This window comes from Furipterus horrens, unplaced genomic scaffold (assembly GCF_987537825.1).
Source record: "Furipterus horrens unplaced genomic scaffold, mFurHor1.1.pri manual_scaffold_4, whole genome shotgun sequence".
Taxonomy (NCBI): domain Eukaryota; kingdom Metazoa; phylum Chordata; class Mammalia; order Chiroptera; family Furipteridae; genus Furipterus; species Furipterus horrens.
In genome coordinates, this window is record NW_028327174.1 from 119,592,636 (window position 1) to 119,611,823 (window position 19,188).

At 39.9% G+C, this 19,188-nt stretch overlaps 1 protein-coding gene across 2 annotated transcripts in view; it reads left to right on the plus strand.

The window, feature by feature from the left end:
• The window catches only part of SHC3 (SHC adaptor protein 3), a 255,280-nt gene that overhangs the window by 183,301 nt on the left and 52,791 nt on the right, over positions 1 to 19,188 (plus strand). For both annotated transcript variants that reach the window (XM_090273986.1, XM_090273987.1), the window contains exons 10-11: positions 326 to 484; positions 2,719 to 3,014. In XM_090273986.1, the coding sequence (XP_090130112.1) occupies positions 326 to 484; positions 2,719 to 3,014 (455 nt within the window). The remainder of the gene's footprint in view (positions 1 to 325; positions 485 to 2,718; positions 3,015 to 19,188) is intronic.

The window sequence follows — 19,188 nt, forward strand, 5'->3', positions numbered from 1 at the left end:
GATGGGCTTAGAAGAGGAGATTTAAACTATGAAGAGCTGCAAGAAGAATGTTCTTTTTTTTTTCTTCACTCTGTGGTTGCCTTTCACTTGTGCCCCCAGCTGGGAACCTGACGTGCAACCTAGTAATGTGCCCTGACTGAGAATCAAACCAGCGACACTTGGTTCACAGGCCGACGTTCAATCCACTGAGCCAGAGCAGCCAGGGCTAAGAATGTTCTTATGGTTAGCCTGAAGGACCTTCTCTGTGAAACTGGGTGGCTTAACTATAAGTGCATTAACAACGTTACTATCAGAAAAAGAAAAAGGGCTTATTTTTTTGTTGCAGGGTTCATGGACATCTACAGCATGCCAGAAGGGAAAGCACATGTGTCCCCAACGGGAGAAGCTGCCATCTACGTGAATACCCAACACTTTCCTCTGCAGGCCAGATCGGCTGCAGGGAGCAGCGCAGAGAGCAGCCCCAGGAAGGACCTCTTTGACATGAGTGGGTTTCCATTCGTCTTTAGTTTCCTTTCCTTTGAGGTTGCTTTTTACACTGCCTTTTATTAGAAATCTGTGAAGTTACTGAATTTTCTATTAGCTGGGTTTTGATTAACTATGGTGACTAGCTTCACTTTTCTGGGTTGTGAATGGACTTTTTAAGGCTTTGAACTTTGGCCAATCTCTGCTTTGGGATTACAGCCTTCTCTATTGTCCAGAGCCAAGCAGTTTTCCCCTCTTTTTGGCATTAACTTACCTCTTGAAGATCTGCACATGTATTGAGAAAAACAATATACCTATATAAATGCATTCATTTGTTTATTCACTTGAATATATTAATTGGCTGTTGTGTACCAAGTGCTGTCTCAGTTGCTAAGGATGCCAAGGTGAAATAGTATGGCCAGTCTCCTCACAGAGCTCTCAGTCTACAGAGCACAGTCAAATAGAACTAAGAAATGGCAGCAAACCCCTCTCATATGCATGTGCATGCTTTCCTTCCCTCTCATTTTTCTCTTATTGTCTCTCTCTATCCCTATTCCATTGAACACCTATCATGTGTCAAGTACCATTCTGCTCACTGGGGATATACAGGAAAACAAAATAGGCAAAGTCCCTTTTCTCATGGAGCTGAAATAACCACTATATATTAGCAGGTAGTAACAAGTGGTGACTCTCCAAACCTCTGCTCCGGTTTTAACAATGTCTCACAACTGCAGTTTAGTAGTTGTATTTGTGGTCAAACTGGTTAATTTATTCAATTTACCAGTGATTCCTGGCACCTGTTCCTGGGGTGAGTTAGATTGGCCTGGGGTTTGAGATGGGAGAATTGAGAACCAGAGCCAACATTTTCTCATCCATTAACTTCTACTCCTACTCCCCAAATTAAAAAAAAGACAGAAGGACAAAAGGGCACTGGGAGGCTAGTGTCTATTGAAAAGTATGAAAAAATAAAGGCAGCACTCTATGTTGTTCATTTTGAACCATTATAGCTAAATAATGATGGTGGTGATGGTGGTGATGGTAAATGGTGATGTCGATGACAGGATAAAGGTGATGATGTGGGGATGATGATGATGGTGCAGAAAGAGTATAATAAAAATTTACAACAGCTCCAGGTAATCAGGAAAAAGGGTAAAAAATGAAATAAAATTGTAATCAATAGTTTTAACTTCTTTTTCACTTCAAATATATAAATAACTTAACAAGTGGCAAGATGGCCTGATTTTGATTTCATTTTTTCACCTTCTGCTCATCCTCTACTAACAATGGATCTTATTTTATAGCATTTGTAGAATATTTATAGAGTAGGACCTATGTCTCAGAAATAATGTAGGGCTTTGGGGTTGTAATTGTGCTCAAGAGAATGCTGTTCTTGTTCCTGTGGTGCTTGCATTGTACTGGGTTGGCAGTGTGGTCCCAGATAATCATTATATAGCATACATTTGTATAGCACTCCACACATTTTTTCAGAGTGCTTTTGTGCAATTGCTTATTTGAAAATAAAACACTGAGCTTTAATTAGATGTGACTGATGACTTATTTGCCTCTGACATTTGTCGATGTTGGAGCAGAAGTCTTACTGTTGACCGTGCCCTGTAGGGAAAGGCATGTTCTGAAGGGCCTGAAGTCAGCTCAACTTCAAACAAGCACATAAGAGCTTTTTCCACAGGGAAATAAGTGAAGGTCAAGGGGAGGTAGGGCTCCTAGTCTGGGGCAGATCACACAAGGGACACCTAGTAAATGACAGTTTTATTTTCTTTTAAAAATTCACTTGATACAAAGATTTTAAAGTAAGCATTTGATGGATTGGGTTTAGCTTTTGCACAAAATAAAATCTTGCAACTTTCTTTTGTATATTTCCTTTGGCTTGGCAGTTTTTTATTCAGAAAAGAACATATTTGTTAAAAATGCTAGCCAGTGTCCCAGAGAAAGTAGATGCCCCCACGAGGCGTGCAAAACTGAAGTCGTTCCAATCAGCTAGACAAAGAGTGTGCTCAAATCCTTGGCACAGCACAGTGCCCAGCTACCTTGGGAAAGCAGGCTTATCAGAAGGAGTCATGCCAAGATCTGGGCTGTGCTTTCAAATGCTTGTTATGAGCCTCGTTATATTTTCAGCCTGTCATTTGTCTCTAGCGCCTTCTTCTGGTAGAGTTGCCATTGCATTCCCATTCCTCACATTGTACTGTTTATCGTTTGCTCTTCCTGGGTCCACTTGTTGCTGGCAAATGCTGATGGCAGAACCTTTTGAAGATGCTCTTAAGAACCAGTCCATGGGACCAGTGCTGAACAAGGCTGCCTCTGTTGAGTGCATCAGTCTTGTCTTACCCAGAGCCCTGGATGCCACGATGCTGGAAGAGCTGAAGGCTGAGTCTTGGTACCAAGGGGAGATGAGCAGGAAGGAGGCAGAGGGGCTGCTGAAGCGAGATGGAGACTTCCTGGTCAGGAAGAGTACCACCAACCCTGGCTCCTTTGTTCTCACTGGTATGCATGATGGCCAGGCCAAGCATCTTCTGCTCATGGACCCAGAAGGCACGGTAGGCATGGTGACTGCTTTCTTTCTCTGCCCACAGGTGCCTCTGATGTCCTGATGGTCACTCCTCCAGAACCCTGAGGCCAGGCATAGGGGACTAATGCTTTCAGGCCAGACCTGGGCTTCTGAGCTCACAGTTAGGGCCCCTGCAAGTTATAAAACTTGAAAAATCACCAGGGCCCAAGCTGAGAGCCTTAGTTCTTTAAAATAAATATAGAAACTGAACAACTTTTCTTCCCAAACACATTCATAGTGGACAAGGAGGTACAAGACTCTTGAGCTTTTAATGTTTCTCTCAAATATGTTTAAAAGTTGAATCCCAGGATTTTCTTCGGAGATTATAAATTGGATGAAGCAGTAGATAAACCGGTGTTCATTAATGATGTTCTTTCCCACCCACAGAAGTGATGCCTCATGACAGCAAGCTCAACAGTACAGCTGGGTCTCAATAATTCTGTGACTAACTAAATATCCCATCATCTAGTCAATAAATAAACCTGACTTCATCCTGGAACAGTCAAGATTTCTAAGTTTAATAAATGTAATTCCTTAAGCATTGAGTCAATTCCAGGTTGTTGTTTACAATCTTTTATCCAGTGAAATCAAAGAAGCAGGTGGAGTTGTCTAAATAGTGATTAAGAACATTGCATTTTTTATTGATAGGTAGAGATAAAGACTTAGTCTTCAGCTGCATGTGGTAAACACAATTTACTTGTGTGTTTCTGGGCAGGGGTGGTATTACCTGAGACGATTCATTACCTTGGTGTCTAGATTAAGTTGCCCGCACACTTCACTCAGCTCTCTAGATATCTGTTTCCACACCTCCTCTTTCCCTGCCACCTGGCAACCACTCCTGTGAATGTAATGTATAGTCTTCCAATTTACCTTCTTTTGTTTTGTGTATTTTCAAAAAATGTATGCACAGTGGGGAAAACATATATTTTGTGTTTGTACATTAAAAAATTTGCCAACATGGTATTATTCCACAAATCCCATTTCATCTTTTTCCTCTGGATACATGTTTCTGAGTTTTGTCGGTGGTGACTTCTGTTCACTGAAGAGTACCTTAGGTGGGCTGCCTGGGCTCTTGTACATGGTCCACACATCAGTCCCTGAACTCTCTATGAAGGCCTGAGGCACTGGAGACACTACCAACCCTTGTGCGTCTTCCCCTGTACCAAGGACAGTGTCTCTGGGTTACATTCTAGGAGTGGAGAGTTTGTGGTCACAGAATATACATGCACTTAGTTTCACTATAGGTTGCATTTGCTTCTAGAAAGGCTGGACTACCTACATGTGCATCAGCAGACAACGAGAGGTCTCACATCCTCCTCTTCCTTGATGTCACCCCTCTGGTGTTGCTCACCTGGTGGGGCTGGGTATTGAAGTGGTATCTCATTGTGTGCTGTGCAGTTCTTTGAATATACTTCATCCATAGGTTTCTCCTGTACATTTTATGTGCCTATCTTTTCTTCATTTTTCTCTTTTAGTCTTCTTACTGGGCTTTTTTTTTTTTTTTTTTTTTTTGTTAACGTTTTTAGTCAGAATTTCTATATGTACTCTTTCAGTTTTCCACCTATTGGATAATTTTGTCTGAAATGCTTTTCATCAAATAGAAGTATTTCTTTGCAAGGTAGCCAAATCCATCAATTTCCCCCATTACAGTTTATGTTTTGAATTTTAAAATATGTTCTCATCTGCAAATCACAGTGTGAGGACTATAGAATCTAGTCAGGCCTTCCTCACCCCAGATGTCCAGGCATGGGCTGCTAGAAATAACACTAGATAGGCATGTCCAATGCACTCGCAGTTATATAAGCATTGAGGTCATATTTTGGCTAGTGGCCAGCTTTGTCTATACAAAATATAAAAGAGGTACAACCCCTACAGGAGTGTTCATTTGTTCGTTCGTATTTAGACAGCCGGCAGGGAGCAAATGCAGGAGCGGCGCCAAGCTCCAGTGGGTGCCAAGCGTCGAGAGAGTGAATGGTGGGGGTGCACACATGAATACTGTAATGGCTGTAATAAAGGAACAGTTAGAAACCCCAACCTTGCCTTGTATATTTTATCCAACTGCCAAACAAAAAGGAATCTGCATTCATTGGCATGACACACAGATATATTATACTCTTCTATATTTTCTCCTATTAACTTTAAAGTTTTATCTCTCACATTTGCAACTGTGGTTACTTTTGAAGATAATTTAAGGGTGCAACATTTTAAAAAATCTTCATGTAGAGATCCAATTTTTTGTCACCATTTGCCAAATAATTCATCTTTAATTTGTGGTCCTGTTGCTCCTCCTATTACATACTAAGTTCCCTGTGTCATGGGCTTGTTTCTGCAGTCAGTTCTGTTTTATTAATCTCATGGTTTATTATTCCTTCTACTGTACTGTGTTCATCATTATACCTTTGAAACTATCTTAATCTCTGGTGGTATGAGTCCTCCTTCTCGATTCTCCTTTTATAAGTTGTCTTACCTATTTTCAGAACATTATTCTTTTGTTCTGATTTTAGATTTACTTTATCAAGTAAGTCAGAGAGAGAAAGAATGAATGTGTTGGGTTTTTGATAGGATTTGCATTGACTTTATAGATTAATTTGGGAGGGGGTTAGAAAGTGGTAGTGGTGTAGGAGGATCTTTCTCTCACCTCTTCCCAGAACAAAACTGGAAATAAAACTAAATAGGGGAACAGTTCCTGGAGTTACCAACCAAAGACTACCTGAAAAAGAGACTTTAAACCAAGGAGGAGCAGAGGCCACCTCAAGACCAGTAAGAAGGGTGGGGCTACAAAGGGCTGGCCCCACTCCAACAGGCGGCAAGCTAAGGGTACAAAAGGATAATGCAGTTATGAGAGCTTCCCCTGAGAGGAGTGAAGCCTGGACCCCAGACTGGGCTCTCTGGCAGAGAGCACCAGAGCTGGGATCAGCCACCCATGTAGCATCTAGCGGTGGAAGGCAATGGGGTTTCTATTCACTGGGGAGAGACAGAGCCCTCTGGAGACAAAGCCATATTTTTTAAAGGGGCCAAAGCACAAGATTTTCATGGGCAGCCACTCACCTTGGGCTCCAGTGAAGGGAGGGTGGTGTGGACTGGAGTCACCTGAGAATCTGGAGTAGGACGCAATTGGAAGAAATGTGGGGGTGCATCTGCTGGGATCCATGTGTGGGGTCATTCCCTGATATCACAGTAGCTGTTTTTCTTGAGAAGAGCGAGCACCTCTCAGGGGAATAAGCCTGGGGAAAAACAATTATGCCACCATCTGGGATACTGCTTGCCCCACCTTCTGGAATCCCACTCACATACCCAGTGGAATCCTGATTTCCCAACCCTACATCTTTTTTCCCTCACCCTGCATCTTGATCTCTGCTGAGGAGACAGCAACATAGGCAGACATAGGGGGTGTCAGAGACTGGATGTGGGGCATGACTGTTCCCTACACTTTCCTGAGAACTGAACGGGCACTTTGCCCTCATGGGAGAGCCAATAGAAATAGCCGATAAAAACATAATCCTGATTTCTAGCAGACTCAAACTCTGATACCCAGAGGCTCCACCTTTCTGCCTACTAGGGGCTCCATGCTGCTGAGTTCAGGGAAATAATCCAGGAAAGACACAGATGTGAGACTTTGGGGCAGCAAACACACCCTCCATCTTCTCTGAAGTCTAAATAGCACCCCGCTCCCCTTATGGAAGATCCAGGGGTCCCAACCTCCCTATTTTGCCAGAAGCCCTTTCAGAAACAGCCATTTCAATGACTAAGTCTGACAGCCAGCCAACAGGTGGAGACAAATCCTGCAGTATCTTGGTATGTTTGCTGACCACCTCTTGGTCTTGCGCTTTGGAGCATAGCTTGGCCCTTTCCATGTGCAGCCAAGCCCAGTGGAGGGACCCGCAAGCTATGGATCACTTGTACCTTTGACCAGGTTGCTTAGGGCTAGACATTGACAGCATCTGACATTGGCTTACACCAGCTTCATACAACATTGGTAGATATGCAAAGGGAGATCCCAGGAGGCAGGCATTAAACTCTACTGAGATAAATTCCACTTTGTTCTTTTTAATTATTTTTATTTTTCATAGCTTTTTAATTTTTCTTCCCTTTAAAATTTTCTCTCTTTTTCTTTTATATCTCATATTTTACTTTCCTCTTATTACTCTATTTTTCTTTCTTTTTTTGTTCTTTCTCTTTTGGGGGGGAGGGGCTTTCTCTTTTTGTTGCTTATTCTTATCATTTCTCTTCTTTCTTTCCTCTCCTAATCTTTTTTATTTCCTTTTGTCTACTTACTTGCTTTGTTTTCTTTCTTATTTTTTTAGCATTTTATTTTTTATTGTATTTTTCCAATACCATTTAGTTCCCTTATGCCCCTCTTCCTCCTGCGATCACCACACTGTTGACCATGTCCATGAGTCCTTTTTCCTTTTTGCTCAATCTCTCAACTCCCTACCCTTCCCATTCCCCACCTTGGCTGTCATCCTGTATCTATTTTGCTTGTTAGTTCACTTTGTTTATTAGATTCCACATATGCATGAAATCATATGATGTTTCTCTGACTGACTTATTTCACTTAGAATAATGTTCTCCAGGTCCATACATACTGTCACAAACGTAAAATTTTCTTCTTTTTTTACAGCTGACTAATATTCCATTGTGTAAATGTCCCATAGTTGTTTTCTCCATTCATCTACTGATGGACACTTGGGCTACTTCCATACCTTGGTGATTGTAATTAAAGCTGCAATGAACATAGGGGCCCTTATGTTCTTTCAAATTAGTGTTTTGGATTCCTTTGGATACATTCCCACAAGTAGGATTCCTGGGTCAAAAGGCAGATCCATATTTAATTTTTGAGGTATCTTTATATTGCTTCCCACAGTGGCTGTGCCAATCTGCATTCCCACCAACAGTGCAAAAGAGTTCCTCTTTCTCCACATCTTCGCCAGCACTTGTTTGTTGATTTATTGGTAATAGACATTCTGACAAGTATGAGATGATATCTCATTGTGGTTTTAATTTGCATCTTTCTGATGATTAGGCATTGAGCATCTTTTTATATGTCTGTAGGACATCTCTATGCCCTTTTTGGAGAAGTATCTATTCAGGTCCTTTGCCCACTTTTTAATTGGGTTATATGTTTTTTGGTGTTGAGTTTTGCAAGTTCTTAATAGATTTTGGATAGTAACCCTTTATCAGATTTTTCGATGAATATGTTCTCCCATTCTGTGGGTTGTCTTTTTATTTTGTTGATGCTTTCCTTTACTGTGCAAAAACTTTTCAGTTTGATGTAATCCTATTTGTTTATCTTTCTTGTTTCCCTTATCTGAGGAGATATATCCAATAAAATATTGCTACAAGCCATGTCTGAGGTTTTGCTGCTTCTGTTTTCTTCTGGGATTTTTATGGTTTCAGGTCTAACATTTAAATCTTTATTCCATTTTGAATTTATTCTTTTGTGTAGTGTAATAAGACGGTCTAGTTTCATTTTCCTGCACATATCTGTTCAATTTTCCCACCACTGTTTATTGAATAAACTGTCTTTAACCCATTGTATGTGCTTGCTTCCTCTGTCAAATATTAATTAAATATAAAGTTGTGGGTTTATTTCTGGGGTCTTATTTTGTTCCATTGATCTATGTGTCTGTTTTCATGCCAGTACCATGCTATTTTGATTACCATGGCCCTATAGTATGGTTTCACATTAGGTGACATGATTCCTCCAACTTCATTCTTCTTTCTCAGCATCACTGTTGCTACATGGAGCCTTTAGTGGTTGCATATACAGTTTTGGAATATTTGTTCTAGTTCTGTGAAATATGCCATTAGAATCTTGATAGGAATTGCATTGAATTTACAGATTGCTTTAGATAGTATGAACATTTTAATGATGTTAATTCTTCCTACCCATGAACATTGTGGATGTTTCCACTTATTTGTATCTTCTTCAATTTCTTTATTTAGGGTCTTATAATTTTCCAAGTATAAGTCTTTTACATCCTTGGTTAGGTTTATTCCTAGGTATTTTATTCTTTTTTCAGCAATTGTGAGTAGGATTGTTTTCTTAATTTTCCTTTCTGTTATTTCATTGTTGCTATATAAAAATGCAACTGGTTCCTGGATATTAATTTTGTATCCTGCTACTTTGCTGAATTCACTTATCAGTTTTAGTAGTTTCTTGTTGCAATCTTTGAGGTTCTCTATGTACAGTATCATGTCATCTGTAAATAAAGATAGTTTACTTCTTCCTTTCCAATTTGGATGCCTTTATTTCTTCACCTTGTTTGATTGTTGTGACTAGGACTTCCAGTACTATGTTGAATAAGAGAAGTGAAAGCAGACACCTGTCTTGTTCCTGATCTTAAAGGCAATGCTTGTTGTTTTTGCCCTTTGAATATGATGCTGCAGCAGGTTACGTGGCCTTTTTAAGTTCAAGTATGTTCCCACCAATCCCACTTTGCTGAGAGTTTTCATCAAAATGAGTTCTGGATTTTATCAAATGCTTTTTCAGCATCTCTTGATGTTATCATGTGATTTTTTTATCTTTCATTTTGTTTCTGTGGTGAATCACATTTATTGATTTGCAAATGTTGTATCAACCTTGCATTCCTGGAATAAACTCACTTGGTAATCGTGTATGATCTTTTGAATGCATTGCTGTATTTGGTTTGCTAGTATTTTCTTGAGGACTTCAACATCTATGTTCATCAGGGATATTGACCTATAATTTTCTTTTTTTGTAGTGTATAAATATGGTTTTGGAATTAGGATAGTGGTGGCCTTGTAAAGTGAACTTGGGAGCCTTCCTTCCTCTTGAATTTTTTGAAATAGTTTGAGAATGAGAGGTATTAGTTCTTCTTGGGATGTTTGGTAAAATTCCCCTGTGAAACCATCCAGTCCAGGGCATTTTTTGTTGGGAGTTTTTATTATTATTATTACTGGTTCAATTTCACCAGTTTCAATCTGTCTATTCATATTCTCTAATTCTTCCTGATTTAGTTTTGGGAAATAGTATATTTCCTGGGATTTATCTATTTCTTCCAGGTTGTCCATTTGTTGGCATGTAGCTGTTCATAATATTTTTTTACAATCCTTTGTATTTCTTTGGTGTCAGTTGTTATTTCTCTTTTTTCATTTCTGATTTTATTTATAGGAGTCCACTCTATTTTTTTCTTGATGACTCTGGTTTCATATATGTCAATCTTGTTTTTCTTTTCCAAGAAGTAGCTCTTGTATTCACTGATCACTTTTAGCACTTCTTATAGGCTGTTTCATTTACTTCTGCTTTGATCTTTGTTATTTCCTTCCTTTTACTGAGTTTCAGCTTTGTTCATTGTTCTTATTCAAATTCTTTTAAATGTAAACTTAGATTGTTTATTTGAACTTTTTTGTGTGTGTATGTGGCCTGTCATGCTATGAATTTTCCTCTTAGGATTGCTTTCCAATTGTCCCAGAGATTTGGTATTATTGTGTTCTTGTTTTCATTTGTTTCAAGGTATCTTTTGATTTCTTCCTTGATCTTCTTGTTGACCCACTCAATTTTAAATAACATGTCATCTAGCATCCATGTCTTTGTGTGTTTTTCAGTTTTCTTCTTGTGATTGACATCTAGTTTCATGACTTGTGGTCAGAGAAGATGCTTGATATGATTTCAATTTCAAACTTACTGAGACTTGTTTTGTGTCCCAACATGTGGCCTATCCTAAAAAACTCTCCATGTGCACTTGAAAAGTATGTATATTCTGCTGCTTTTGGGTAAAATGCTCTGAAGATATCAACTAAGTTCATTTGATCTAGTGTGTCATTTAAGGCTGTTGTCTCCTTGTTGACTTTCTGTCTGGAATATCTAGCCATTGATGTTAATGAGGTGTTAAAATCCTTGACTATGACTGTATTGCCATCAATCTCTTTATTTATGTCCATCAGGATTTGCTTCACAGGACTTCTGGCCAAGGTGGAGGCCTAGACAGACATGCTGCATCTCCCTCCACAACTAAGAAGAAACACAACTACCTCAAAACTAGAGTCAACCAGAAGTTTCAGAAAATTGAGCTGCATGGAAGTCCAATGAACAAAGATATAAAGAAGAAATATTCATCCAGACAGGTAGGAGGGGCGGAGCCCAGGTGGAGAAGACACGATGTGCTGGTAGCAGCAGCAGCAGCAGCAGCGGCAACAGCAGCAGCAGGGGCAGGCCAACGGAAAGCACAGTCACACGTTTTCAAAAGTAGGGAAGGACACCTGGGGAGCACACCCAGCACCAGACAAACCACGGAGCTCATGGTCCCAGCGCCAGGGAATATAAAACCTCATTGCTTCTGTCTGTGCAAACCAGTGGGGTTTGGGGCAGAGGCAGAAACTGCCAGTCTCTCAGCAAAGTCCGCTTGTTTAAAGGGCCCGCATAGTCCTAGAACATCCACAGACCCACTCATTCTGGGAGCAACAGGCAGGGCAACAGCTAGAAGTGCGCCAGTCCCATACGGAAGTGGGAGAAGTGCCTGGAAAAGGGGCAAGTGCTGAGCAAGTGGCATTGTTCCCTCTCAGCCCTGTCCCCCAACATACAGCATCACAACATGGTGAAATGGGTCATGCTGTCATGACAAATACCTAAGGCTCCTCCCCTAAAACGTAATAGTTGTAATAGCTCTACCTAAGACACAGAGGCAAACAAACACAGGAGCCTGTCAAAATAGGAGACAGAGAAGTACAGTATGGCCCCAAAAGGGAACGGACCAAGGCTCCAGTGGGAGAACTAAGCGACGAGAAGATTGTCAACCTAACAGATGCAGAATCCAAAATACTGGTGATAAAGATGCTCACAGGCTTGACAGATATGCTTAAGTAGAGCAAATGCATAAGGGAAGAAGTGAAGGTTATACTAAATGAAACAAAGAAAAATCCACACAAAACCAATGGTGAAGGGAAGGAAACCGGGGTTAAAATAAATTATTTGGAACATAAGGAATAAAAAAACAGTCAACCACTATGGAATGAGCAAACAAGAATTGAAAAAAATGAGAAGAGGCTTAGGAACCTCTGGGACAACTTTAAACATGCCAACATTCAAATCATAGGGGTGCCAGATGGAGAAGAAGAAGAGTAGGAAATTGAAAGCTTATGTCAAAAAATAATGAAGGAAAACTTCCAAAATTTGGTAAAGGAAATAAACATACAAGTCCAGGAAGCACAGAGACTCCCAAATAAGGTAGATCCTAAGAGGACCACACCAAGACACATCATAATTAAAATGCCAAAATTTCAAGATAAATAGAGAATCTTTAAAGCAGCAAGAGAAAAGCAGAGAGTTACCTACAGAGGGTTGCCTATAAGACTATCATCTTATTTCTAAAAAGTAATTTTGCAGGCAAGAAGGGACTGGCAAGAAGTATTCAAAGTGATGAAAAGCAAGGACCTACAACCAAGATTATTCTATCCAGAAAAGCTATCATTTAGAATGGAAGGGCAGATAAAGCGCTTCCCAGACAAGGTAAAGCTAAAATAGTTCATCATTACCAAGCCATTATTATATGAAATGTCAAAGGGACTTACTTAAGAAAAAGATAAAAACTATGAACATTAAAATGACTACAAACAACTATCAACAACTGAATCTAAAAAAAACAAAATCCAATTAAACGAGCCAGAATAGGAACAGAATCATAGGTTGGAGATCATTTGGAGGGTTATCAGCTGGGAGGGGGAAAGGGGAGAAATGGGGAAAAGGTACAGGGATCAAGAAGCATAATTGGTTGATACAAAATAGGCAGGGGGGAGTTAAGAATAGTATAGGAAAGGTGAAGCCAAAGAACTTATATGCATAACCCATGGACATGAACTAAAGGCAGGGAATAGGATTGTTAGAGGGAAGAGAGATACTGAGAATAGGGGAGCAAAGGGGAAAAAAACTGAGACTACTGTAACAACATGATCAATAAAATATACTAAAAAAAATATTTGCTTCACATATTTAGTGTTCCTATGTAGGATGCGTAAATATTTTCTAGGGTTCTATCTCTTGTTGGACTGTTCCCCCTCTCATTATGCAGTATTCTTCTTTGTCTCTTACTATAGCCTTGGTTTTAAAATCTATGTTGTTAGATATAGACATTGCTACCCCAGTTTTTTTCCCTTTCCATTCACATGAAATATCTTTATAATCCTTTAAATTTAGTTTGTGTGTATCTCTTAATCTGATGTTGGTCTCTTGAAGGCAACATATATATGGGTCTTGTTTTCTTATCCATTCAGCTATCCCATGTCCTTAGGTTGGAACATTCAAGATGAATAATGATAGATATATATTTAGTGTTATTTTATTGTTAGACTACTTTCCTCTTTTTTTTTTTCTTCATTCCCTCAAGCAAGCCCTTTAACATTTGTTGCAGTACTGGTTTGGTGTTAACAAACTCATATAGCTTTTTCTTGTCTGGGAAGAACCTTATTTAGTCTTCAATTTTAAATGATATCCTTGCTGGGTAGAGTAGCATTGGTTATATGTCCTTGTTTTTCATTACTTTGAGTATTTCATGTGACTCCCTTCTGTCCTGAAATGTTTCTGTTGAGAAATCAGATGCCTTTCTAATTGGTGTACCCTTATATGTAACTACCTGCTTTTCTCTGATGGCTTTCAGGATTATCTCCTTATCTTTAAACCTTGCCATTTTAGTTTTGATGTTCCGTGGTGTAGGCCTTTGGATCCCACATGATTGAGACTCTGAGCTTTATAGATTTAATTGTGATCCTGGACACGCAGATAATTCCAGCAAGCAGAATGATAAAAATGATTGGGGGGCTGCTGCACGCTCTGGCAAGTCAGCGGAGAGCATGAGACCCCACTGTCCTTTTATTAGGATTTCAAAAGTTACAAAAAATAGAACGGGGGGGGGTGACTCTACAGCCAATAGTGAAAGAATTTTTACAATGTATCATTAGCGGGTGAAATACAGCTAGGGTAACTTATGACTTAGATAGCACCTATCAAGGATACAAAGCAGACCCACTAATCCTCAAGGCCAGCTCCAATTAAGACTTTATTTACAAGGAGGCAGATGGAGTACTTAAAAGACTTCTTTGTTCTTGGGATTCCATGACTCAGTGGCCTGTACAGCCTAAAGATGCAGGTGGAGACAAGGTCAGCTTATCTCCTGAGCCACAGGGCACCTGGACGGAGGAGCATGTAAACATGCCCCTACCCAGAGATCTGAGTTCCTGCAACAGAGCTTCCTGGATTTGTGTGTCTTTTTCCTTCACTAGATTAGGGAAGCTTTCAGTCATTATTTTTTCAAATAGGTTCTCAATCCCTTGTTCACTCTCTTTTCCTTCTGGTATTCCCATGATGAGGATGTTGTTGTGCTTCATGTTTCCAAAATGTTTCTTAAGCTCTCCTTATTAAATATTTTTTTTCTTTTTAATGCTCTGCTTCGTTATTTTTTTTCCTACCTTGCCTTCTAAATCACTGATTTGATGTTCTGCTTCCTTAATCTACTGTTTAATCTGTTTGGTGTATTATTTATTTCAGATATTGCGATATTTATTTCTGACTGGTCCTTTTTTATGGTTTCTACGTCTTTTTTCATGCCATTGAGTATCCTTATGATACAGAGTCCCATCTGGGTCGACAAATTGTTACAGAACCCCTGGGCTGCTCCAATTGAAAACAAACCCACAGGCTCTTTAGTTAGGGGTCCGATTGCCCGCCGCCAGAATTACAACTATTAATTCTTCAGTTGAGTGAAAAGAAAATTGTTTATTTAACAGTTACGCATATCCTTGCCTCCCTCTACCAAACCTAGTCAGTTTTAGGAAGGTCAGAAACACCGTTTCCCTACTTCCCAAACACAGTTCAGCTTTACCAGCGGCTGCCAATCATTCAATCTGATTGGGGAGGTCCTTTCTGTGCTGTGGTGCCCTTCAGTTCTCAATGCAGAACCACCTGGATTCTCAGCCTCCTTGCAAACTGTCTTCTTTCTGTAAACCACGTGGATCTCCTCTCCTTCTCCAGAGCACCTCTGCGAACACCGCCAGTGAGGGAGACAGCCCCAGAGCGCGCCCCCCAGAGCACGCCCCCCTAAAGTGTTCGCAGCTGCCTATATATCCCTGACTGCATCCTCTGACGCAGTGGGTGTTGCCAACAGTTCTGACCATTCACAGAACCACACGTAGTCTCTGTGTGCTTTCCATACCGTCCCCTGGTTCAAGACTCCTCCCATCCACCTGAGGCCTTGGAAGCATCCAAGCAATTTTGCATAATGAAAGACACCAGCCACCAGCCTCAGGCGTGTGGAGGCATTCTGAAAGCTGCTTCCTTCTCCCCATCCCCCAGCCGCAAACTCTGGGGATTTTTGGACTCCCCTGTTTCCGTAACACTTATAATAATTTTCTAAACTCTTTATCTGATAAATTGTTTGCCTCCATTTCATCTAGCTCTTCTTCTGGAGAATTCTCTTGTTCTTTTATTTGGAGTCTGTTTCTTTAACCTCCCATTTTTGTTGCTTCTTTGTACTTGCTTCTATGTATTAGGTAAATCTGCAAGGACTCTGGTGCACACCTAGTGCCTGTGACTGCCTTGGGCAAACTGTTTGGAGCTATTAGTGATACACTGCTTGTGCTTCCCTGTGATGGCACTGGATGTGTGTAGAAAGAACCAGGATGCACACCAATGTTGGCTTTCACCAGCAATGGGCCCAGGAGACAGTCACCTAAAATCTCAGAGCTCCCAGATATTTGCCTTAATGGTTAAACTTCATCACTGATATAGTCTCAAGCTGTACTCAGCAACGTGAATTAAGCTCCATAGGGTGGGACAGAGTGATTCCTATGTGTAGAGCTATTGCTTCTCCTCAGGCTGATAGCACTTGGACCAGGCTAGTGCTCTGAATGAGAAAGATGGCTTCTGAAGTATGGGGAATGACTCAGCACAGGGAAATTAGTGGCTGTTCCTTCAGCTCTCACTGCAGAGCCACCAACCCCAGACTGTCTTCACATATCTATTGTCCACTCTGTCCTCCCTCTACCAGAGCCCAGGGTAAGTGGCTGCAAATGAAGTTCTGTTCATTGACCCTTTAAGAGGCTCTCTGAATCTCCAGATGTCTCTTTCTTTTGGACATAAACTCTGCTGCTTTTCACACTGGATGTTATCTTGGTTCCTTCCATGATCTGGTGCTGTGGGCCAGGGAGTCCAGCTTGGAGTTTAGACTGCACAGTTCTCAGGAGACAACCCGCAGCCTCTGAAATATCACTTCAGGACGTCAGTTGCTTTCTGTGGGAGCCCATACAGCCCTCTCATGCCTGCTCTGCACTCCCTACCAGTCTAATTTTGGTGAAGTGGTTTCTTCTGTCTATCTTTGGTTATAAGGCTTCTCTCCAGCTCGTGTTCAGTTGCTTATTCCGGATGATTTTTCTACAATTTAGTTGTGATTCCATATTGGTTCTGGAAGGTTTTGTGCAGCATCCATCTACTCCTTTGCCATCTTGGGTCTCCCTGCTTTGTTTTCTTTTATTATTCTTTTCCTTTTTAAAATTCTTTTTGCTTTTGTTGTTATTTTTGCTGTTACTGGAATAAAAACAGGTACATATATCAATGAAATAGATATATGAATCCAGAAATAAACCCATGCATTTGTGGGCAATTCATATTTAAGAAAGGAGGTAAAATTATACAATGTAATAAAGACAATATCTTCAATAAATGGTGTTGGACAAAGTGGACTGGTACATGAGAAAAAAAAAAAGAAAGAAAGAAAAGAGAAGAAGAGAAAGAAAGGAAAACTAGACCAACACCTTACACAATACACAAGAATAAACTCAAAATTGATGAAAGACTTAAATGTAAATCATGATACCATAAAAATCCTAGAGGAAAACATAGGCAGTAAAATTTCTGATATCTCATGTAGCACTATTTTTGCTGATATATTTTCTAGGGCAAGGGAAATAAAGGAAAAAAATACACACATGTAACTACACCAAACTGAAAATTTTCTGCACAGCTAAAAAAACCATCACCCAAATGAAAAAGGAACCCACTGTATGAGAAAACATATTTGCCAATGATATAACTGATAAGGGCTTAGTTTTCAAAATACATAAAGAATTTGTATGATTCAACACCAGGATGAACAAACAATCCAATTAAAAATGAACAAAGGACTTGAATAGACACTTCTCCAAGGAGGACATACAGATGATCCATAGACATATGAAAAAATGCTCAACATCACTAATGATCAGAGAGATGCAAATTAAAATGACAATAAGATATCACTTCACACCTGCCAAAATGTTTATCATTGATAAATCACCATACAAGTGCTGGTAAAATAGAATCAGAAGCATAGAAATAAAGAACAGACCAATAGATGTAAGAAGGGAGAGGGTAGGTGGAAACTGGTTGAAAGAAGGTGAAGGAATTAGTCAAAAAACATATATACACGACCCATGGACATGGACAATGGTATGGGGATTGCCTGAAGGGGTGGGGGGCCTGGGTGGATGGGGGGGCAAAGGCATAAAATTTGGACAACTAAAATAACATAAACAAAATATAATTTACAATTTTTTAAAAGATTAATTTGGGGAGAGCTGATGTTTTTCAATATTAAGTTATTATATCCATGAACATGACATTAGTCTCCACTTATTTAGTTTTAAAATGCCCTTTTTTAAAATTTTAAAGTTCTCCTCAGAAAGATCTTCTGTTTCCTGTATAGGTTCCTTCCTAAGTGTCTAGTTTTAGCTTCTGTTGTAAGTGATATGTTTTTTTGGTTACCTTTTCCCAACAGTTATTGCTGCCAGGAGAGGAATGTGGTTGGAGGAGTTTTACTGTGACAGGGGTCATGCTATTGCAAACACTGAGTTTTCTTCCCTGCTTTCCAATTCCTATCCTGAAGTGTTCAGCTCCAACTTGTGGACCAGAGCACCTTTGAGAATTGGCCAGGAGAGGGTGCTCTTTTCTTGTTGCCACTTTGAAAAGGAAGGTTTGAGGTTTTGTTCCATTAAGGATGATGTAAGCCTTGGGTAGACTGCCCTTGTCAGCCTAAAGAACTTTCCTTCCTCTCTTCCTTCCTTCCTCCCTCCCTCCCTTCCTTCTTTCCTTCCTTCCTTCCTTCCTTCCTTCCTTCCTTCCTTCCTTCCTTCCTTCCTTCCCTCCTTCCTTCCTTTGTTCATTCACTCAGCAATATGTACCAGATGACTGCTAAATCCTGGCATTTTTTTAATCTCCTGGAATATGTTTGTTAACCAGTTAAAAGAACAGTATCTGTTCTTGTGTATATTGATTACCTAATTACTTTTATCATGTGTAGGTATTGATCTTTATCAAATGCTTCATTAACATATAGTGAGATAGTGCTGTGATCTTTCTTCTTAAGTCTATTAATGTAGGGTGTTACACAGGCAGATCTTTCTGATGTTATATTCTGGCATTAACCCAATTTTGTCTTGATGTAGAAATGGTGAAATGCATTGTGGATTTGGGCAACTAATGTTTTCTTTTTCTTTCTTTTTTGGGGGGTTAAAAACATATTGTATTTTTTATTTTTTAATCTCTGCATTTTTTAAAATATTATTTTTATTGTTTTTCTATTACCATTGTCCCATTTTTTCCCTCATTGCTACCCCCCACCCAGCACACTCCTCCCACAGTCGATCCTGACCATGTTGTCCATGTTCATGGGTCATTTATATTAGTTCTTTTACTAAACCCTTCCCCTAATTACCCTCCTCCCTCCCTCCCCACTCCCCCTTGATAACTGTTACTCTGTTCCTTGTTCAGTTTTGTTCATTTGTTTGTGTTGTTCATTAGTCTCCTGTATTAGGTGATATCATATGGTATTTTTCTTTCTTTGCCTGGCTTATTTCACTAAGCATAATTCTCTCTAGTTCCATCCATGTTGTCGCAAATGGCAGAAGTTCCTTCTTTCTCTCTGCTGCATAGTATTTTATTGTATAAATGTACCACAGGTTTTTAATCCATTCATCTACAGATGGGCACTTAGGCTGTTCCCAGAATTTATCTATTATAAACAGTGCTGCTATAAAAATAGGGGTGCATAGGTTCTTTTGAATTGGTGTTTTAGGGTTCTTCGGGTATAATCCTATCAGTGGAATTGCTGGTTCAAAAGGCAGTTCCATTTTTAGTTATTTTGAGGAAATTTCATATTATATTCCATAGTGGCTGCACC